This window comes from Carlito syrichta, unplaced genomic scaffold (genome assembly GCF_000164805.1).
Source record: "Carlito syrichta isolate Samal-C Ts95f unplaced genomic scaffold, Tarsius_syrichta-2.0.1 Scaffold120447, whole genome shotgun sequence".
Classification (NCBI taxonomy): domain Eukaryota; kingdom Metazoa; phylum Chordata; class Mammalia; order Primates; family Tarsiidae; genus Carlito; species Carlito syrichta.
In genome coordinates this window covers 67,969-90,981 of record NW_007064543.1, presented here as the reverse complement: position 1 = coordinate 90,981, position 23,013 = coordinate 67,969, and the positions used below count along the sequence as shown (strand labels likewise).

General features: G+C 42.3%; 3 protein-coding genes across 5 annotated transcripts in view; all 3 read right to left on the bottom strand.

Moving 5' to 3' along the window:
* The window catches only part of UBOX5 (U-box domain containing 5), a 42,212-nt gene extending 22,834 nt beyond the window's left edge, over positions 1–19,378 (bottom strand). For both annotated transcript variants that reach the window (XM_021707533.1, XM_008047983.2), the window contains exon 1: positions 19,246–19,378. The gene's annotated coding sequence lies outside the window, so the exon portion shown is untranslated. The remainder of the gene's footprint in view (positions 1–19,245) is intronic.
* Positions 9,302–19,325, bottom strand: FASTKD5 (FAST kinase domains 5). Of its 2 annotated transcripts, none has more exons than XM_008047986.2 (2): positions 19,246–19,325; positions 9,302–12,038 (listed from the first exon to the last, which is right to left on the bottom strand). In XM_008047986.2, the coding sequence occupies exon 2, from the start codon at positions 11,999–12,001 to the stop codon at positions 9,560–9,562; it is 2,442 nt and encodes an 813-aa protein (XP_008046177.1). In that variant the 5' UTR covers positions 12,002–12,038; positions 19,246–19,325; the 3' UTR covers positions 9,302–9,559. The 2 variants fall into 2 exon arrangements, with proteins under 2 accessions (XP_008046177.1, XP_021563207.1); XM_021707532.1 differs by having other exon boundaries at positions 9,302–12,075; positions 19,246–19,308.
* The window catches only part of LZTS3 (leucine zipper tumor suppressor family member 3), a 7,129-nt gene continuing 2,705 nt past the window's right edge, over positions 18,590–23,013 (bottom strand). The window contains 2 exon segments of the mRNA XM_021707520.1: positions 18,590–18,684; positions 19,899–19,944. Coding sequence (XP_021563195.1) covers positions 18,590–18,684; positions 19,899–19,944 — 141 coding nt within the window.

The following is a 23,013-nucleotide window of genomic DNA, read 5'->3' as shown; positions in this document are numbered from 1 at the left end:
AACTTTTTTTTTTTTTGAGTTGGAGTCTCACTCTGTCGCCCAGACTAGAGTACAGTGGCACACTCACCACCACCCCAGCGTCGACCTGCTCAGCTCCGACGAACCTTCTGTCTCAGCCTTCCAAGTAGCCAGAACCACAGGCATGCACTACCACACCCGACTAATTTTTGATTTATTGTGGAGACAGGTCTTGCCAAGTTGCCCGGGCTGGTCTCAAACTTGCAGGCTCAAGCAATCCACTCACCTCGGCCTCCCAAAGTGCTGGAATTACAGGCTGAGCCACTGAGCCCAGCCAACTTTTATTTTCTTAAAAACGAAGCCTCTTATGTTGCCCAGGTTGGAGTGCAGTGGCTACTCACAGTGCTGTCAGAGCAAACGCAGCCTCGAACTCCAGCTACTACTCCTCCCGAGTAGTCAGAATTACAGGTAAGGGCCACTACACCCAGTTACCCAGCTTGTTTGCAACTTTTTAACTACTATTATATTAAGATAAAGATCTTAAGTCTATTTTAATCTTTTTTTCCCCCTTTGGTCTTAATATAATTGTGACTTTCTTAAGGGGTTCTACACATTTCTAGTTACAGTGCTATTTATGAATAAGATCTTCTGATTACTGCTATATAGGAAAGCTTTTCACTTTGGTGGTATCTTTATTATGTGTTCAGCTGACCACTGAACTCTTACTGATTGAACTCACTGATTTTGACAGATTTTATTTTTTCTGTGTTTTTTATAATCCCATCATTTCAATAATAATGAGAATTCCTTTCTCAAAATGGTAACTCGTTTCTGCCTCTCATTCTACGGCATTGGCTAGAACTTTCAGAATTATACAAAACAACAATAGAGTTGCCATCCTCATTTGTTCCCATTAGAAAATGACTCTTCAAACATAATACTGTTAGATTGAAATATTCTTGTATGTTAATAAAGCATTCTAATTTTCACAGTTTTTTGAAAATCAGGGATATGTTCTGAATTCTGATTTTTCTCTATGTATTGAGTTTTATTATTTATCTAATCTGACAGACTAATGAGATACATTAACATGGTTTTCTTATTTTAAGCCATTCTTTTATTCCCAGGATAGGCTCTATTTGGTTGCGGCAGATTACTCTTTAAACGAACTGTACTACTGAATCTGCTTTGCTCAAATTTAATTTTAGAAAGTATATTTATGCACAGTCACATAACATTTGCAAGCTCTGTATTAGGCACTGGAGTATCAAGATAAAAATGAAATGGTCAGGCAGTAAAACTATTCTATATTATATTGTAATGATAGATACATGACATTATGCATTTGTCAAAACCTAGGATTATACAACCAAAAGAGTGAAACTGAATGTAAACTATAGCCTTTAGTTAAAAATAATGTATCAATATTGGTTCATCAATTGTAACAAATGCATCACACTAGTGCAAAAATGTTAACAATGGAAACTGTAATCTGCTCAAGACTTCTGTAAATCTAAAACTGCTCTAAAACATAAACTGTATTATGAATAATAATAATGACAATAAAGAATAATTGGGTGGGGGGAAGTGACTGAAAACAACTCAGGACTGGAGATAAAACTGAAATGGACAAGTTGAGACAAGTGAGTGTGCCCTTACAGAATGAGAGTGGCAGAATCTTTCTAAAAAAATATTTCAGGTTGGGCATGGTGGCTCATGCCTGTAATCCCAGCACTTTGAAAGGCCTAGACAGGAGGATCACTTGAGCCCAGGAATTCAAGACCAGTCTAAACAACAGCGAGACTTCATCTCTACAAAAAAATTAAAAAATTAGCTGGGTAAGGTGGCATGCGCCTATAGTCCCAGCTACTTGGGAGGCCGAAGCAGGAGAGATGCTGGAGCCCAGGAGTTTGAGACTGCAGTGGGCCGTGATTATGCCACTGCACTCCAGCCTGGGCAACAGAGTGAGATCCCGATCCCGATTAAAAGGAAAAAAAAAAATTCTTCAAATGATGACATCTGTTTGTTTGGGAAACAGCAATGTCCAAACAGAATCCTTTTTTTCTTTTCTTTTTTTGAGTCGGCGTCTCACTCTGTTGCCCAGGCTGGAATGCAGTGGCACTCTCACGGCCACCGCAGCCTCAACCTGCTAGACTCAGGTGATCCGTCTTAGCCTTCCAAGTAGCTGGAGCTACAGGCATAAGCCACCACACCCAGCTAATTTTTTGATTTATTGTAGAGATGAGGTCTCGCCAAGTTGCCCAGGCTGGTCTCGAGGCCCTCAGCTCAGGCCAATCCTCACCTCTGTATCCCAAAGTGCTAGGATTACAGGCGTGAGCCAATGCGCCTGGTCAAACAGTAGAATTCTATAAGATCCTGATTGCTATCAGGGTTTTTAACTGGTATGATCTTATCGCCTCTCTGGTTTTAACACCCTAATCTTTGAAAGTCAAGGGTTTCCTGCCTTAATTATCAATACAGGAGGAAAAAAAATGGCTCAATGTGTGAAACTGCAAACAGCCTAGCCCAGGAAGACTGCCTCCCCAGTCCTGCTGAGGAAATGGTCATGTACACTGAATCACTACAAACACTATCCAGTAAATACTTATAAATTATAGCCTCCTTTTGCAAATGTGGCATCTAAGTACAAGAAAGACAAGGTCTGAGTATAAGTTGGGAGCCTCAGATTGTGGCTAAAGTGCTCTGTATTTCAGAGAAGTAGCTTGAAGGCAAATAATAAAGGCACTATAAGATGGCAATACAGGTTTATGACCAGATAACACATAAGTCAATTTTCATTAAAGTAATTTTTTATTACAAAGTATTTCAAATAGAAAGATAAAGAATATAAGATAGTAGATACTCTTGTGCCTACCACATAGACTTAGCAAATGTCAATATTTTACCATGTTTACTTCTGACTTCAGCAAAATTTAAAAGATGTAAACAATAAAAATCACGACTCATTCTCTTCTATCTCCCTTTTAGCCAAGAAGTAAGCTCTACCTAAAGTTGTATGTATGCCAGATGCAGTAGCTCAGGCCTGTAATCCAAGAGCTCTGAGAAGTCAAGGTGTGAGGGTCATTTGAGGTCAGGAGTTCAAGATCATCCTGGGCAACACAGGGAGACCCCTGTCTCTACAAAACATTTTTAAAAATAAGCCAGACATAGTGGTTATGCCTGCAGTCCTAGCTACTTGGGAGGCTGAGGCAGGAAGATTCTTTGGACCCGGGAGTTCAAGGTTGCAGTGAACTATAATCATGCCACTGCACTCCAGCCTGGGTGACAGAGTGAGATCCTGTCTAAAAAAAACTAAAACTAAAACTAAAAAGTCTGTTATTCAAATCAGTCATTATGCATGTATCCATAAGCTATAAGAAAGAGTCTTATGTATTTTAATGTACCTTAATATTATACTGTGTGTATTGTCTTGCAACTTGTTTTTCCATTAAGCATTAGTATTTTAAGATTTTCCATATTTAAATGTTGAAATCTTGCTATTTAAACTTTTTCACAGTATTCAACTGACTAAAATAGTTTGTTTATCCACTGCCCTATTACTTATGTTGTTTACGATTTTTTACTATGAAAAATTACAGCAATAAATATTCTTTACAAATCTCCCTATGAGGGGAAAAATGAAATAAGTTGTTCTGTCCTCAAGTCTTGAGGCAATAAAGACCTCCTTCTAAGTGATTAGAGAATATTGAGGTTTGTAACAAAGCTTTCTGCAGATGACATTCAGAGTGGGGAAGGATGGCCTAAATCAATGTTTTTCTTTTTTTAAACTTTTTTTTATTTTAAAGATGTGGGGTACAATTCAGGGTTAGGTATACAAATGTTCACTATGCAGATATCCTTAATCAGTGTTTTTCAATTTGTGGTTTTTAAAATCAAGTTACGGATTGAAGAAGTATTAATTAGAAGATAACACAAAACATCAAAGCGCACATAACATGGATATTATGTCATAAAAGTTTTGTTTCAGTTTTGTGCAAATACATTTAACAAATGCAAATATATGATCTAATATAAAATGTATTTCTTATTGTGGCTTTTGGTTTTTAAAATGTGAAGAACACTGGCCAGAAGTAAACCCAGAACTCAGGGAAGAAGTCACAGTACTATTTGAAGTTGGAACAACTAGGGCACATCCCTATCTTCATGCACAACTCTGAAGAGGAACTGATACTACATACTAATGGTGCAACAGATAATAAGTGCTCAGCTACAGGAGTCAAGAGGTGAGAACATGAACAAAAGGGAAAGAGCCCAGGAAGAGGAATCTGTAAGGGTCAAAGCATTATGAGGGACAGTGTGATGCAGGTTCAAGAAATGCTGAGTATGCTAATTAGCTAGAGTCAGGAGCAGAAGGCAGGGCTGAGAAGGCAAATTAAGTCAGTTGGTAAAGGCTTTGAAAGTCATGCGAAGAAGCTTAGACTACTTCACCTAGTGAGCTGAGGTAGTATTTCTCCAAACTGCAATCAAGAATCAGGAACTCAAATTGCTGAGCCATAACTAGTATTTTTTTTTTTTTTTTTTAGTTAGGTAGAATAGAAAGAAAATGTTAGCACACACCACACATAATTGTGAAACTTTTGTTTTAGTTATGTATCTGTGGACACACATTCATTCAAGGTTTTTATATAAAAGGCTTATAATAAAAGGCATTTCTTACTAAAAATTGTAGTTAAAAGACAGTTTGAAAGCTACTGGTCATAGGGAAGTATAGAAGGCATATGACTAGGGAGAGAAATGACACTAATGAAAAATCTGCCATTAACTTCCGACAATAGCAATTCTGAACCACTTAGAGGCAACTCACCCTTCAAGGAGTTTCCATTTCCTCTGGCTGATGTGTTCCCATTATCTTTTCTGTGCTACATGAAGGGCTATCTTTGCAAATGGCTTCCTGAAGACATCAAAGATGAGTACTAAGGTACAAGCTACTTAGAAATAAACTGGGAGTCTGTTTTTCCTTTGATATTTTCTTCAATTTTTTTTGAGGGGGGGTATTCCTTAAAAGGAAGAAGGAGGAAATGAACTATGTATACTGTATTACTAAGCATCTCACAAGGATTTCAAAGTACTAAGAAACTGTTTATTTTTTAAAAGATGTGGTCAGGTGCAGGGGCTCATGCCTATAATCCCAGTGCTTTGGGAGGCTATTTTTCAATAGACCAAGAGTTTGAGATCAACCTGGGCAACATACTGAGACCCCTATCTCTACAAAAAATAAGAAAGTAAAAATTAGCTGGGCATGGTGGCCCACTACTCCAGCTACTCGGGAGGTTGAGGCAGGAAGACTACTTGAGCCCAGGAGTTCAAGACCAACCTGGGTAACATAGTGAGATCCCATCTCTACAAAAAGTTTTAAAAAATTAGCTGGGTATGGTGGTGCACGGCTGTAGTCTAGCCACTCGGGAGGCTGGCCTAAGTCCAGGAGTTTGCAGTGGCAGTGAGCTGTGATCAAACCACTGCACTCAAGGCTGGGCAATAAAGTGAGAACTTATCTCAAACAAAACAAAACAAACAGTAAAAAAAAATAAAATATTTAATTAAATTTTTTTATTTTAAGATAATTGTAGATTCATGTGTAGTTGTAAGAAACAACACAGAGATCACGTACTCTCTACCCAGTTTCCCACACAGTAATATCTTGAATAGTTCTACTACAACTTCACAACGGGGAAACTAACAATGACAACAATCCATTGGGTTTCAGATTTCATCAGTTGAGTACACACTGATTTGTGTGTTCCTATCTAATTAGTTCTATGCAATTTTATTCTGTGTGTAGATTTGTGTAATCACTACCATAGTCAAGAAACGAAATTCCTTGTACTACCCTTTACAAAGTATTTTACTTTATAAATCCAAATGCTCTATTACCACAGAAGTCTTAGAAGTTCTTCACCCAGATCTAAGCCCCTCAACTGAAGACTCCAGTTAAGCTCACTACCCATATTGTAAGAAACAAACCTGGGTGACATAAATTTATTCTTAGCATTCATATCACATAAATGATAAACATAACTATGTAGAAAAACGCAAAAGTATATATAAAGTAACAAAAAAGTACAAAAAAACCTGTAGAAGTATTATGATCACAAATACTTGGGGAAGTGTAGAGGGATAATTTAGAAGAGGATACGGTGACCATGACACTGTCTGAACACTTAGGCATTCATCTTCCTTCAGCATTTCAAAGAAGTTATCAGAGCTGAGTAATATAACCTGATTTTGAGTCTTATAAAAATGTAATGCAAAGTAATTCTGGCAGATGCACATATTTTAAAGACTTCGCTGAACAGGTTGCTGAGGGAAAAAAAGAAGAAAAGATTACCTGTCAAATAAGAGAAGAGCATTTAACCTCAAAGAGTGGGTGGAATTCCAATGCACTGAGCAATTTTATAAATTGGGCACTTCAGCTTTTAGAGAAGCACAATGCTTCTCATAATTTCTAAATTGAGTTACCTGTCCATCCATGAAAAAAGTTTGACTATGTGCCTTTTTCTTAGAGCTGGTTAAAGTGATAGACAGCTGTCCCAGCCTATCCCACACAGTCACCCACCAGTGAAAGATGTGCATAAAGACCAGAACACAGGTATGGACCCAAAGGAAGTCTGCAGTTTGACACCACATGAAGCCAAGCCACCCTTAAAGGGCCTAACATGCATAAGGCACCACAAGCAGACACAGTTTGTACTCTGAGGAAACGCACAGGCTCAAGACAAGGCACAGATAGGCAGTTTTTCTTTTAAGAAGTGCACAGCCGGGCTCGGTGGCTCAGCCTGTAAACCTGCGCTTTGGGAGGCCCAGGTGAGTGGATTTCCTGAGCACGCGGGTTTGAGACCCGCCTGGGCAACTTGGCAAGATCTCATCTCTACAATAAATCAAAAAATTAGCCGGACGTGGTAGCGCGCCTGTAGTTCCAGCTACTTGGAAGGCTGAGGCGGAAGGATCGCCGTAGCCCAGCAGGTCGAGGCTGCGGTGGCCGGGAGCAGCCACTGCACTCCAGTCTGGGCAACAGAGTGAGACTCCAACTCAAAAAAAAAAAAAGAAATGCAGTCTCGACAAAGAAATCTACAAAGGTTTCTAATAGCATTTACTCCAAACCTTGATAATAGTATCAGCAAAAATCCTATGGGAACTCATGTGAGGTAGCCAGGTCCTCCAAACACAGATCTGACCCTAACCCTGTTCCTCTCTTCCAGGGCCTTACTACATCTGCACTTGCCTCTTCACTGAATTTTCAACTTATCTCTGACTATTGAACCTTATCTTCAACATGCAAACACATTCAAGCCTCTTCTGCTCTCAACTCTCTCAAAAACCACCCTGCCTTGATGCTGTGTCTTTCTTAGAGTTGCCAAATTTAGCAAATAAAAGTAAAGAACGCTTACTTAAACCAAACTTCTTTCAGATAAACAATGGATTTATTTATTTATTTATTTTTTATTAGTTTAAGTATGTCTTAAGCTGGCACATTGGCTCATGACTAATCCCAGCACTTTGGGAGGCTGAGGTGGGAGAATCCTTGAGCACAAGAGTTCAAGGCTACAGTGAGCTATGATCACGTCACTGCACTCCAGCCTGGGCTACAAAGCATAATCCTGTTTCTAAAAACAAACAGCAGGGCGCAGTGGCTCATGTCTGTAATCCAGCACTTTAGGAGGCCGAGGCAAGAGGAGAGCCCAGGGGTTCAAGACCAGCCTGGGCAACTTGGCAAGATATTATCTCTACAATAAATCAAAAAAATTTACCTGAATGTGGTAGGGTACCCCTGTAGCTCCCGCTACTTGGAAGGCTGAGGCAGGACTGCCTGAGCCCAGTAGGTCAAGACTGCAGTGGCTGTGAGCATTCCACTGCACTCCAGCCTGGGCAACAGAGTGAGGCTCTTACTCAAAAAATAAAAGTAAAATAAAAACAAACAACAACAAAAATTCCATCTGCAATAGCATAAAAAAGGATAAAATACTTAGAAATAAATTTAGCTAGGAGGGTTTAAGACTTACACAATGAAAACCACAAAATGTTGCCGAAGAAACTAGAGATCTAAATAAATGGAAAGATATCCATGTTCATGGATTAGAAGAGTTATTATTGTTAAGATGGTACTACTTCCCAAATCAAACTAGATACAATACACTCCCTATCAAAATCCTAATGACTTTTCTTGCAGAAATGTACAAGCTAAATCTAAAATTCATATGGAATTGCAAGGACCTCAAACAGCCAAAACAATCTTGAAAAAATAACAAAGCTGGAGGACGCATACTTCCCAATTTTAAAACTTACTACATAGCTATGATAACCCAAAGAGTGTGATACTGGCGCAAGGATAGATATATTGATCAATGGAACCCAGAAATAAACCCCCACATCTGTGGTCAATTGATTTGACATGGGTGCCAAGACCACTCAATGAGGAAAGAATATTCTATTCAACAAATGATGCTGGGACAACTAGACGTCTACACTGAAAAGAATAAAGTTGGGCTCTTCCCTCGTGCCATATACAAAAATGAACTCAATGGGGAACAAAGACCTAAATATAAGAGCTACATCTATTAAACTCTTAGGAGAAAACACAGGGGTAAATCCTCATGCCCTTTGATTTGGCAACAGTTCTTAGATATGACATGAAAAGCCTAAGCAACAAAAGAAAAAATAAATAAATTGGACTTCATCAAAATTAAAAACAGAAAGTGAAAAGACATTCCACAGAAAGGGTGAAACTATTTGCAAATCATACATAGTCATCTCTTACTTACACATATACACTCTCCTTATGTTTGTGGCTACTAATTCAACCAAACCTGAAGCCCACTGGACTTCCTAATATGACAGGTAACACCTCTATTTCTCATCTTAGCCACTTGCCATGAAGAACATTCTGCCCAATCATCATACTTGGGGATCACTGGCCCAACAGGTACTTACATAATTCTATTCTTCTAGGTCCAATTTTAAGAAGAAAATGGGGGGGGGGGGTGGTAGCTTATGCAAGAGAAGTAGAAATGTGGAAGAGAGGGCTATTAACTTCACTAATTCTGAAATGTCACTTTAAAGCAGAAGAACCAGAAACTAAGGACAACCAACTTCATCTAAACAAGACTGAGGACCTTAAATTTAAAGGGTGTGAAGAAAAGATGCATGGGGAAAATCCCTGAAATGTAAGTGATGTTGTAAAAGATTCTTGTTTTAAAATAAGATACACAAAAACTACTTTTTAAAAATTAGCTTTAGACAATGTCTGACTACACTTTCATTCTAAAAACTCAAAATAACTGTGAAATAAGGCTAGTCAACAGAGAAAGAAAAATGTAGTAGAACTTACTTGACCATGGGACATTTTGAGATATTTATTATTCACTAAAAGTGGTATGTACCAATTAGCAGCAATCTGTACAATCCAATCAGATTACAATTAACAGTAACATACACTAGCTCAATCAGTCACAGACAAGAGCACAACTAAGTCTTCTCAACAGGTGATTTTATTACCAAACTTACATTCTGGCTTTTATAATCATTTCACAACACCTTGTACAGTGTACACCCACAGCTTTTGAGTAGAAATGCCCTTAAAGGCATGTTAGAGAGCAGAGGTGAATACTTTCTCATGAAGAAATGCCAGCTTTTCTAAGCGAGTCCGTTTCAGTAGTGGAAGCCATTCCCAGTAGGATAACTCTACCACACGGTAGCCAAGCCGAACCAGCTGCCGCCTCTTCATATTGTGCAGTCCAAGCAGATCCCTGGAACCATAGCAATATTGGTTCCTGTTTGTAAACTGAATTGCCAGCTTCACTTCTGGGGCCTGCACATGGGCTGGGGAGCACAGGCCGTCTATCTCTGTGGCCTCTGACTTCTCGGCCACAGTGCAGAGGGAGTCCCCCAAGGGTACGGTTGCCTTATTGTCTACCTCCATGGACTGTTGCCCAGTCTCTGACTCAACTTCCCTCTGAAAATTTCTTCTTGCTCTCCCTTTTAGTAACTGATTCATCAAATCATCTGTAAGGCTGACTCCTACATTCTTAAGCCTTAATTTGGCTACATTTTCAGCTGGTCTGGCTTCTTTATTAAATGGTAATGGTTTCATGTTAACATCAAGCTGGATCTCTAAGTCAGAAGATCGGGTATGAGGCAAAATCATATGGTGCTTGATGTACTGGGGCCCACCCAACATGGTCTCAAGTAAAAAGAGAGTTTCTAGAAATTCAGGCTTTGAGTTCATATCCTTCCTTACTAAATTCCACAGCATTTCAGATCCCTCTTGCTTAAGGTGAGAACTAAGACGATTGCCTCTGTAATCTGGACACTCAATGCCAACTGAACCATCAAGAGTATACAGTTCCTTAGTGAGATCAAATGTACTTCTCTCCTGAGCTAACCTGACAAACCCTGGACTCAGAGCAAAATCGATGAACTCTATTGGAAAGTACTCAGAAAATGCCAGGCCCAGCAGGCAGGTGAGCAGGTGTTCTGGGTACTGGTTAAATTCAGGCAACTTTCTGTGAATCTCATTTATCAGGCTGGAATAAAATTCTTCAGCATTGGGTGGTTTATAATTCAGGGCTCCAAATGACCACAGAATCTTGGCAACATCTTTACTTCGACAGTGTGCCACCCTAGGAGGTAAAGAGGAAGCAACAGCATTCATCACATCTTCATCCAGGATGCGTAAAGCCGAACAGGCAAGAGTCAGGTGCATGACACCCTGAACTCCCAGAGAAGGAATTCGCTGAGGAGCAATCTCTCCAAACCGCTTCATGAAATTTATGTGATCCACATGAGTGAAACGGAACATTTTAAGAATATTCACTAAGGCGTGACTACTCAGATGCTGCATGTCAGCACAAGCCAAGTCTCCAATTTTCCGCATGACAAATTCAGAGAGACTACTACTTGATTTAAAGAACCCCAAACAGATTGTACCAACCTCCTCTAAATTGATCAAATCTATATATTTAAGGATCAATGATTCCAGTTTTTGCATTAGGTCCTGGGGTACCTGACGATTTTCACCTATAATATAAATTAAGTGAATCAACTGGGACAAGGATAGCTCTTTCCAATGCAAATTAAGATAACTAAAAAAAATTTTTAAAAACCGAGGTACCCTACGGCCTAAGTACCGCCACATATCAGCCACCAAGAGAAGCTGATCCACACTCATCTCCCATAGCTGACGGCAAAATCTGCTTTCATATACATCTAGCATTGAATGGTAGTGAGGGATTCCTAAACTGACAAAAGCTTTCAAAATGTTGATCAGATTGGGGGTATCAAAGAGCTGTATGTTTTTCACACCCAGCTGGCAGAGTAAAGCAAAGCTGGCATTGGAGAGCAAAACAGAACGCTGTTCTGCAGGCAAAAAGCTCAGCTTACAGAAATAATCAGCAATGATTTGAGGCTGGAGATTCTTTTGATAAACTGTGACTTTGTGCAAAATGAGTTCACCTTCTGAAACAGACAGGGACTGATAAGTCTCAGATCTTCTATAGCTATGAAGCTGGTACTCTGGTCTTAGCTGTAGGAAAACTCGAGGGCCTTCAAGGGAATCAAAAACTTCTATATCCTCTTCATCAACTCTCACGGCCCCGAATGAGCCTGGCTGCCACGTGCTGGCCTTAGAGGTAGAAGCCTTGCTGAATTCCAAAGCCAGGAGGGCACTGTTGGTTGTGACGATGCTCCGAGAAGAGGAGGTGCTACCAATGTTCTTAACTTTTTTGGCAGGATCGCAGGGGCTACCATGTTGTGGAGGGTCCTGTTCCCCATGCTGTGTGCTGCTTCTCACATTCCAATATGCCACATTTTGGGTTGCATTGAAGGCAAAAGGACTGTAAAATGCTCGATATCCTAAAGATTTTAACAACTTGAGAGTGGCTGCCATTCTGGTGTCAGTACGGATCTTTCTGGCAGTCAGAACACAGGTTTGACCAGGCAATTTCTTGTTTATATGGTGCTTGATTAGAGCTGGACGGGGAGGTGTTCCACAGAAACTGCCTGGAAATCTTCGGCATATCACAAGAGCCATGGGTCACAAATGACTGGGCCAGAATTGGTGCCAGATACTGAAAAAAGGGTAGATGAAGAATGAGTGGCTTCCACCTGTCACAATGTCAAAATGTACACATTATAAGAAACAGATTAAAGCTACCCTGCTGTGATTCAAGTAAGTTCAATGCCAGTGAATGCCCAAACCACAAGAGAGAATATATCAGGGATAAATTCTGCATGCCTTGCATAAAGGCACGGGAAAATCCCCAAACCAGGTACCGCTGCAAAGTTCCTGGACCACTGCTCAACACAGACTTCTTTCACTGGAGAAGGGAATCGGTGACAGATACAAAACAGAAGGTTGCTCTGCTAACATTCATCAGGAAGGAGGAAGGCAGATTTCTAAAAAGAAGGCTGCAAACAAAAGTAAGCAACTCATTCTAGCTCTCTGAGATGAACATGTAAAGGTCCCACTTGGAGAATAAGAAAATTTGTAAAAGCTGCCATGCTAACAGCACAAAGTGAAGTGGGATTTGGTATAAGGTTTAATTAATTATACCCAGAATAACCCTCCCTGTTCTTAAAGTACAAAACTTTTCATCACAGAATTTTGTTATTCTCATGTTGTTCTTATACTTTTTAGAAGATGTCTATTCTCTTCTCCAGGAAGCTTAAAATAGAATTTGAATCACTACTGCAGAGTAGTCACAGAGTAGTCGTGCAATTGGGACATATATTCAAAAACTCATTTTGGTGGAGGCGAGCAGAAAGCTAAGGGTCTGCTCACTGTTAATTCATGGGTGGGAAGCAAAGAGCATCTCCAAGTGTGGCTCAGGGTTCAGGGAACACCAATTCATGCAACTGCCAGGCTGAAAGTCAGAGAAGCAGCAGAGTTTTCCTCTGGAGGAGGCAGATTAACAATGCTTACAATGAGTCAGGTGTTGATTACTTCCTTACTCTGCCTGTAAGCAGTACAATTCCCATTTTTCTCCCGTGGTAGAAACCATGAGAGGCTATGAAATTGACTCTGCTCTACCCTTGCTTTCCTTAATGCTTACTCTCTTTCTTTCCACTTAAGTGTCAAAGTCAGACAAACAAGACCCAAAGAGACCTGAAGAGCCAGACAAGGTTACTACAGAAAATTCTACAATGGTTCTAAGGTACCAGAGTGACATTCTGAAATGCTGACCCAACTCTGCAGTCAGTCCCTTGCTTCCAGAGCCTACAGTATAAGAACCAGAGGACCAGAAGGTAGGTCAGTGGTTTTGCCCTGCTATTGCCCAGCTACACAGGATTCTCTGGGTGGCAGGAACATATGTTCTAATTTCTTTTTGAACGAGAGCAGAACACTTTTACACTAAATCTTTATACACTTGGTTCTTTACTGTGACCTGTGAACCATTCTACCCATCAAGTTTCAATCTGTGGGTAAACTATGTCCCCAGGCCCAAATCTAGCCTATAACTTGTTTCTGTAAGTAAAGTTTTATTGGAATACAGCCAGGCCATTTGTTACATACTGCCTGTGTCTGCTTTCTCACTACAAGAGTAGAACTGGGTGACTGTGGCAGACTGTATGGCCTGCAAAGCATAAAACATCTACTGCCTGGCCCATTACACATAGTTTGCGGATCCCTGCTATAGACCATAGTTTATTTCTATGAATGCAGATGGCCAGCTTTTTAAAGATTAGGAAAACTGTACTGGAATATTTCTTATTTAATATTTAGATGATAATTGAAGATTTATATGCCTCAATATAGTCAGTAGGAATCTCAATTAATATTGCAGCACAGGCAAGGTGGGAACAAAAGAGAGAGCAGGTAACAGAACTCTCCAGTTGACAGGATAGGGCTTTAAGGAAGACCTGCTTTGGGACTTGGAATCTAAATTTAGTCCAACATAATATGCAACTAAAGTCATAAACTATTCAAATCTGTAGTCTTTACCTCATCTAAGAAACTAGATCCTAAGAAACAGCTTTTAAAAGCCCCATTTTTTTTTTTTTTTTTTTTACAAAATAGCTGTACTATACTAAAACAAAAAACTGAAAACAACCCAAATGTCCATCCAGTAGGAGGAGGATGGCTAGTAGGAGGATAAGTGTGTGACAGGCATCAACAATGGAAAACTGCACACAAATTCTCAGTGACACAAAGAGTATATACACAAGTGCTATCACCCAAAACAAACTTATATAAAAGGAAACATAGCTTATTTCTGAGAAAACTTTCTGTTATATCTTTGTTAAATTAACTTTCCCCCATTTTAACTAGGGTTACAACTGTACAGAAGAGTATATGGATCAACAAATACCTCTATAAATGATATAATTTTAAAAGCATATTGAATAAGTAAAATTACTTCAATTAATTCTACCTAAGAGTACTTAATGAAATTACTGTATCTGGTCTGGAAATAAACAAAAGAATCATTTCTTTCTTTTCTTTTCTTTTTTTTTTTTAAATTAAGTCCTTCCATTCTAGGAAGAACCATTTTCTAGAACATCAATGTTTGGTGTAGATCTAATGTTCTGAATTACGTGATTCTTCTTGATTAAAAACAAAAACAAAAACAAAAACAGGCAAGTTCCAAGATGGACATAACAAGAGCCATGATTATCTTAGGGCCTCCTCCATGGCCTAAACTTGGAGCTTTGTAACAGTTTCTTTCTTTAAAATTTTTTATCAAGAGATGGGGGTCTTACACTATCACCCAGGCTGGAGCATGTAATCATAGCTCACTGCAGCCTCAAAATCCTGGTTTCTAATAGTCCTCCCACCTCAGCCTCCCGACTAGCAGGGACTACAGGCACATGCCACCACATCTGGCTAATTTGTGGTTGTTCTTTTTTTTAAAATTTTCTGTAGAGATGGAGTCTCATATATTGCCCAGGCTGGGCTCAAACTCCTGGACTAAAGCAATCCTCCCACCTCAGTCTCTCAAAGTGCTGGGATTACAACCATGAGCTACCATGCATAGCTGTAAGAGCTGCTTTTATCTGCATGAGTTCCAATTCTTATAAGCTTTCTGTAAGGTAGGTTTATTATCCCCATAATAGTGATGAGAAAGAGACTTCACAAGACTAAGAAAACTGACGAAGGTTGCACAGCCAAGGGATTGAGTGGGGCTTGACATCAAAGGTTGTGTGACTCCCAAACCCACGTTACTGTCAAGAAACACAGGTTTGGAGGCAGTGTGGGAGCCCTGAATAATCTATGGTCTTCTAGGGTTTCTAGGTACCAAGGAGCTGGAGGGTTAGAACTGAGTAAGCTCAAAAGCCTTTCCCACCACTAACAGTCTAGGATTCTAGCTATCACTACGGTGTATGCTACAGATTGAATATCCCTTATCCATAATGCTTGAGACCAGAAGAGTTACAGATTTTGAATTTTTCCAGATTTTGGAATAACTGCATTATACTTACCAATAAAGCATCCCTAATCCAAAAATCCAACATCCAAACTATGCCAATAAGCATTTTCTTTAAGTATCATGTTTGTGCTCAGAAAGTTTCTGATTTTGGAGCATTTCAGATTTTGGAGTTTCAGATTTGGGACATTCGACCTACTTACTAAAAGAACAAAGAAAAGACTTCAAAGACTGAAATCTACATGAAGTAAGGAAATTCCTGGATAAAGATGAAGGAAGATCCCAGGACAAGAGTTGAGTGGACATAAAGAGTAACAACCAGTTCATGTTGGAAAAGATGGATAGTACAATCTGGGGGCAAACAAGAAATAGATGTACAGAAAACCAAGCCAGTACAACAAAAATCATTAACTCCAGGCAAGATAAAAAAAGCTGTACAAGATGGAAAATGTTATCATATTAAACTCCCTGCTCAGCTGTGAATACTATTTACACAAACCTTGAGTGTTATCCTAACCAAAAATTATGAGCAAACTACATTGGGAGGGTGAAGGGAGGGGATAAAGGGGTAGAAGGAGGCTGGGTAATGATACAAGCAACCTAGAACTTCTAAGTCTGTAATAAAAAAGTATAATATAATAATAAAGAATATCTATAAAACTTAGAAATCAAGAAATAGCAACACAAATGTATTTAGAAATATACTGATAAACGCCAAAAGAAACAGATAGTTGAAGTGCTTCTGGGGAATAAAAATGGAGGCAGAAAAGGAAGGAAACTAATATTTAGTGTGATAAGTTCTATTGAACTGTTTGTTTAAACCATGTAAATGTATAACTTTGACAAAAATTAAATTTACAAAATGCATGTACTAATAGGAAATTAAGGTATTGTTCAAGAACACAATGAATGGAGAAAGTAACCTTAATATACAAGGAAAATGCTGAAAAATTATTTTTAGTACAAGCACTTCCTTTGTCTATAGAACTTCTAGAGAGAAGTTCAGTAAAAAATGATGACAAAATAAGAAATCTTACAGGCATGAAGAGCCAAATGGCAAACAGTGGTTATTTGCTTTTTTCACCATGCAATTTTTTTTTTTTTTTGAGTTGGAGTCTCACTCTGTCGCCCAGACTCCAGTGCAGTGGCCACTCCCGGCCACCGCAGCCCCGACCTGCTGGGCTCTGGCAATCCTTCTGCCTCAGTCTTCCAAGTAGTTGGAACTACAGGCATGCACATGCAATTTTTATAGTAACTCTATAGACACCATATTTACATATACAGGTCTGAAATATAACCACTTCAGAAATTGGATCTTGCGTACTGTGGAGAAGAAAACAAAAATAAGGAAGATACAGAAGCAGCAAAGTAGAATGGCAGGGAAAAAAGGCACTGCAAACAAGAGGAAGTCGCAATGTATCGACCTGACAGTGAAACACACCTCTGGGTTAGTTTCTCCTTACTCAAGAACTCCCAGATAATCAATAAGAAAACTAAAAAGAGAAAATTTAGTTCTTTTTCTGAGATGCTCAGTAAGTTAACTCCTGACTCCTTCACTAAGGGTTCAAAGGCATCTGGTATTATTTCACAAAGCTCCTTTCCCAGTTTAAGTGCCCCAAGTATACCCGTCCTCCCCATCTCCTCCCTTGTTAGGGCTCTGAATGAACCAGTGTGGAACCCTAGAGATCCCTGGACCCTGGAGTTCCAAAAGGCACTGTCCAAACCATCCTGAATGAGATACAATTTCACAGGAGAAAGGAATCTTACCTTTCTCCCTTCCAACTATAGGTCTGGGCCAGACCGAATTGCTTCATTTTAAACTACAGTCCAGAAGTTAAAGGAGGGATGCCAGGCAGAGGAAGGCAGTCATGCTAACTGTAGATTAAGTATATGACACCCTCAGCATACACAATTTACCAGTTACCAGATCTCATTCCTGAATTCTAATCCTTTTCCTAAAAAGGTTTCATCTTCCTATGTCCCAATAAAATTGCCACAAATAAATGGATACTCCAAACCTCATCCTGTCTTAGCAAATAATTTGTTGAGCAACCTTGTGAATTAAAAAAGCGAAAAAACTAACTTTCTCTAGGTGCTGAGACTCTACAAAGCTTTAAAGACCCTAGTGAGGGCGTAAAGACTGACAGTAAGGACACTTAGCTGTTAATGAGGATGTTAACTGGGCTAGATTCTTCTCTTCTGTGCTTCTGTTTCTACATGGGAGCAGAGCCTACAGGAAAAGGTCTACCAGTATTATGAAGGTAAAGCACTAGCACAAAGGTGTTTAGGTCAAGATTATTATCCCCCAAAGATCTAAGCCAAACGAAAATTAAGTCTAGCAACCCATCCCCTCCTCTTTGTTCTAGTTTTCATGCTTAGAGGAGAGAAAAGAGCACATTACAATCATTTATGAAACGTCTTCAGCACATATACTCCCCTTCCCTCCTAAGACTCCTCTATCAGAATGGCAAGAAAAGTGTGGGTAGATTGCTGTGACTAAGCCCCACAGATAATTCTGTTAGAGCCACTGCTTTTAAAGCATTTCATAAGAACTTGTCTTTAGAAAATCTCTCCTTCTAACAACAGGAAGCAGACTCATGTCCTCTTGGTTCATCTAAATGGGACTACTAGAGGGGTGACAGAATCGAAGCAGGTAAAGGAAAACAGCTGAACCCACATGACCGTGAAAGAACATTCCCAAATAAATTGTCCAAGTATCTATCACTGTAAGCTCGATAGTTTTATCTGCGTTTCCAATTTGCAAGGCTGTACAGCACAGTATTTTAGACGAGCAAGGAAGGAACTTCAGAATTCTTTTATATCAAAGTTGACTTATTCACATGATGAATGACACGGTCTTTTTAGGGACTAGAAAAATAAACCAACAAATGGGGAAGAAAATCATGCTAATAAATATTAGACCTGCATAACTGACAAAGGCCTCACTTTCTCAATTATATTATGCAGTGCAGAGTCTTCAGATTTTATTTTGATGGACTTGGCAGCAGCAAATCATCCGAGGGCCTGCCCAACACCATTCAGGGCAGTGAGTTGCAGAGCCTAGTTCTGGAAAGGTGGCTGTTCTTATTATTCACAAAGCGTGCCCAAAGTGTAGAAAGCATGAATTCAGATTCCAGCAGCAACAAACGACTGGAACAAAAAACAACAGTCATAGTGGGTGCTGAAGCACTTGGCCATCAGCTGCACAGGATGGAGCACCATCCAAAGGTCTACAATGAGTGAGCTACGAAGCGTCACTCGAAGAGGCCAATGGATGGAGCTGGGTTGGGGGGGGGGGCAAAGCTCCCTGAGCCTGGACAGAAGAGCTGTGTCATGATTAGCACACTCCCTGGGGAGAAAAGGGGGTGAGGGCATCGATACCCTTAGGCTTGTGCAGCAAGAAACTGCTAAAAATGAAGGATGTATATTGTATCATATTGGTATGTGCTGAAGACTCAAAATACTGTAAAGATCTTGCTACTCAAAGTGTGATCTGCGCGCCAGAGGCATCAGCCTTACCGGGAAAGTGGTTAGAAACAGAACCCCAGGCCCCATCCCTGACCTACAGAATCAGAATGTCCCGGTGATTCGCATGCACATTAGAGTTTGATAAGAGACGCGGTGGAATTTCTCATTACAGCAATACGAGACAATGACTGCTACAATCTCCATTCCACAAGGGAAAAAAATTAAGGCTCAGGTAAGTCTCTTGGCCACGGTCGCAGAACTCCGGATTGGCGAGGACTACCGAGGTTCTACCTAGAGCTGGGCCTGCGAGAGTCCCCGCAACCCCTGCCAGGAAGGGTTGAACAAGGTCTCGGTGGAGTAGGGAGGCAGAGGCCGAGGCCCAGGTCGGTCGTAAGCGTAGAGAGCGGCAGCCGTGACCTCCACCCCGACCGTTGCCACTCACCTGAGCCTGGCGAAGGCGGGCGCCACAACACCAAACCCCGGATTCCGCGGACGTAGGCGACACTCCTCCAACAACACTGGGCCTCACAGCCTCACTTCCGGCCAATGACCGCTACTTCCGCCTGCGGCGCGAGCGACGGGTGCTGCCGAGGCCCAAAATACGCTGTCAGCGTTTTCCAAGGACATTTTCCACCGGAGGACGTTGGTGAGGACGTAGGTGGGAGTCTAGGACCTGCGAAGGGAAAACATCTCCTTGGATGGATCGCTCTGGAATTAATGAATAGACTAGACACAGGTTCGAATCCCAGGCTTTATGGTCTTGGAGAAGTCACGTAAACGTGCTAAGCCTGTTCAGTGAGCATCACAATGCATGTATAAGAGATGTATCTGTAAAGTGCTCTCAGGAGAAGAGCTAGCGAAGTGCTGGATAGATGAGCATGTTAGGAGACATGGATGTCAGGAGCTGAAGCTTGAGAAGGCCAGAGCTATGGCAGATGAGCCAGGGTGATCCTTCTCCCAAGTAAAGGAACCTAGGCAAGGAAGAGACTCTACCAAGCCTTTACCATATCAGGGGCTTGGCCCCAGACTGCCATTCCTGTGGGCACTTGAGATTTGCTGATCAGGGTCTTCATACGTTGCCAATGCCTTGGGTACTTGTCCGTACCTCCTTAGGGCTGTGAAGACCTGAGAAATCATACTCCTGGGGCACAAATCAACGTAGGAGACAAAATCAATGTAGGAAAAACAGGTTCCTGCAAGAAGGGGCAAGCCTGGCATCCTAACTCCTGAACTCTGTAGAGGGCGCTGTTTGTGAACATTTGAGGCCCCAGATTACTGGCCACTTAGGGAGAGTTCTCTCACTCGGACCAGACCAGTACAAACACTGTCAGTTGCTAATTATGACTCTGTTCTTGCCCGTGGAACCCAGAGAGATCAGAGAGCCCATCTTCAAGATATGAAGCATGTTTGCTCCTAGGAGGCCACAGCAATCCTTTTCCTCTTTGGAATACTTAATTTCCCAGTCTCCCTTAAAGTGGGAGGAGCATGTGACTCAGTTCTGGCCAACAAGATTTCAAGGAAGGGTGCAGGCAGGGTTCTGGAAAAGCTTTTACTTTCATGATAAAGTGGTGTGGTCTCAATCCCTTCGCAGAGGTGTGGCAGCCTCCTTGTGGTAAGGAGGGAACAACAGGCTAAGGATGGGATAGTGGGAGGATGAAAATCTAGGTCCTCGGTGAACTGACACTTGACATGCATCTCCAGATCTCTTGGCAAGTAAGCAAAAATAAATCACTCTGAGGTCCTATTGTGTTCCTTAATACAGAATGCATTCTTGATCGTGGGCTTTGTGAGGATGACAGAAGGAATTGTCATAAAGGGCAGCTCTCTGCTGTGCAGCACACTTGGGTCCCTTTTGTCTCTGGGGCCTCACATTAATTGCAAACCTATTCTCAACCTTCATTTCCTTGCATTTGGCCCTCAAATATCTGCCAATCGTTGTAAGGTGGTTTAGGCGACTGCAGGGTGCATCTAACTGTCTTCCCCCACTTGTTTGCTGGCTAGCACCCTAGTGTCCAGATTCTGAGCTGGAACCACTTGAAACCTTGTTGACAACACTCTGAAGAGAAAGCACCACTGGGCAGAAACATGGAACCATGACTCCTAGGCAATGTGGGGGAGCTTGGGCTTTGGGCCAACCTCTTGGCACGGCCCAGTGAGCACCTCCAGTCTCATGTCTCCTCTGGGAAATGTTTACTCCAGCTTTGCCCTCCACCCCACCCCAGGCCTCACCTCCCATACCTGCAAAAACACAAGCAGTCCAGTGAATGCCACTTAAGAGGCTTTCTCCATTTTATTTCTTTGGGAAAGGAAAACAAAAAGTCTTTCCATCACATATGGTAGAGATATATATTTATATATATTTATATATAATTTCTTTTGTGGACATCCCAAAGCTGAGTCTCTTCATATTTTTTTCTAGTTTCCCTCCCCACCCCCCACTAATGCCTTCTTTTCTCCCTGCCCCTGTGGCCCAGGCCCAGGTTCTGGGGCAGGTACAAGGGGTGAGTGGAATGGGCAGTGGTTGCCAGGATGGCCTCCCACCCAGCTCAGAGACCTGGTGAGGACCACCTGGAAGGGGCTGTGCAGAAGGTTAGAGGCCACACAGAGGGACACTCCTGTTTTTGTGGGGGATGCACAGCTCATTAAACAGTCACCAGTCATGGGAGGAGGCTGGTCAGGGGCTGGGGGACTTGCTCACAGTAGTTGCCAGTTCTCTCCACCCTGCCCCCCAAAACTCAGTCTTGGGGGTAGGAAGAAGAGAATGAAAAAGAGAGAAATACAAGGGCTGAGGGCCAAGCCTCCTCCAATTTTTATTGCTGGTGAATTAGAAATTTGCTTTTCCCTTCCTGTACTGGGGAGATGAACTCTGAGAAGGCCCCGAGAGGAGAAACCGACATTGGCTGACCTAACCCCTACTGATGGCCATGGTAGGCCTACCCTGGACAAATGCTGGGCCACCTCAGGGTCTTGGGAACCATGGGGTCAGTGCTCCTTCCAGGTCAGCCTTGTTCTTCAAGGGCAATCACATCCAACCCTCCCCTTGTCCCCAAAACAAGGGCCTCCGGCTCAGACTTGGGCCAGTGGAGCTGGGAAGTGGGCAGTGCACCAAAGGTCAAGCAGAGTTTTCTACTGGAAGAAAAGGGGAGACTCTGGGGAAGACGCAGCCTGGGAAGATGATGTACTGAGCATGAAAGCAGGAGGCTGGGGGAATCAAGCACAGGAAGACTTCGCAGACACTCGTCCGACCTCAGAAACTGGGTGAGGGGAGTGCCTGAGAGGCATGTAGCACTTAATAGCTGTGGTTAGAGCCGGCCAGTGGCCCTGGGTGTGGGGTCGGCCAAGTAGTTGGGGCTTTTGCCCCATAGGATCCTGGCCAGAAGGGTGAAGGTAGAGCCGAGAAGCCTCCAAGCGACCCTTCCCAAGAACAGGAGGCAGATCTTCCCTGGGTGCTGAGCTTCCAGCCCCAGCCCTCCCCTCCCCCAACACACACACATGGGGACACACACTTAGGACCAAGCCAGGCTCTGAGGCCTGAGCCCAAGAGAACTTGGGGGGGAGGGGCTGGGCAGGTAGCCCTCTCAACCACAGGCAGGCCATCTGCTCCCACTTTTCCTGCCAATCTGCCCAGGGAGGGAGAACACTGCAGGGAGGAGAGAGGCCAGGAGCCCAGGGTCTGTCTGCTCCGGAAGACCCGGTGCAGGCCCCCTCAGGCTCCATGGCCTAGGAGGTGAGCACAGAGAGCATCACTGGACACAGGGTGGCCAACAGCAGCAGCCTAGACCCCCAGAGGAACTGGGGCCCCTCATGCACTGCAGGCCTGCTGCCTCTATCTCCAACAAGGGGAGGCCAAGAAAGGGAGCACGACACCCCGGCTAGGTCCTCATCTCCACTCACGCCGCCCTCCCCCATTCCCTCCTATCAGGAGGGCCTGAGTGGGCTGCCCACAGGTGCAGTGCTGGCGCTGGGAGTGGGGGTGGGGCAAGGAGCCTGGTCACAGCTGCTTAGAGAACCTCTTTGGTCTGGGGACATGGGGGACATGGGGGGAAGAGATGGAGGGGAGAGGACGCTGGGGACGGGCCTTGTGACAGGGCGTTTGTCAGAAGGCCCCGCGCCCAGGTCGAGGATCAGATCTCTGTGGACTCAATGCGCTCGAGTCGGGAGGGGGTCCAGGCCTTCTTCTCCTCGCCATGTTGGGGGGTGGGTGTGCTCG

Bases quoted from the DNA above. Each gene is read 5' to 3' on its own strand.
- FASTKD5 (XM_008047986.2), bottom strand. From the start codon at position 12,001: ATGGCTCTTGTGATATGCCGAAGATTTCCAGGCAGTTTCTGTGGAACA.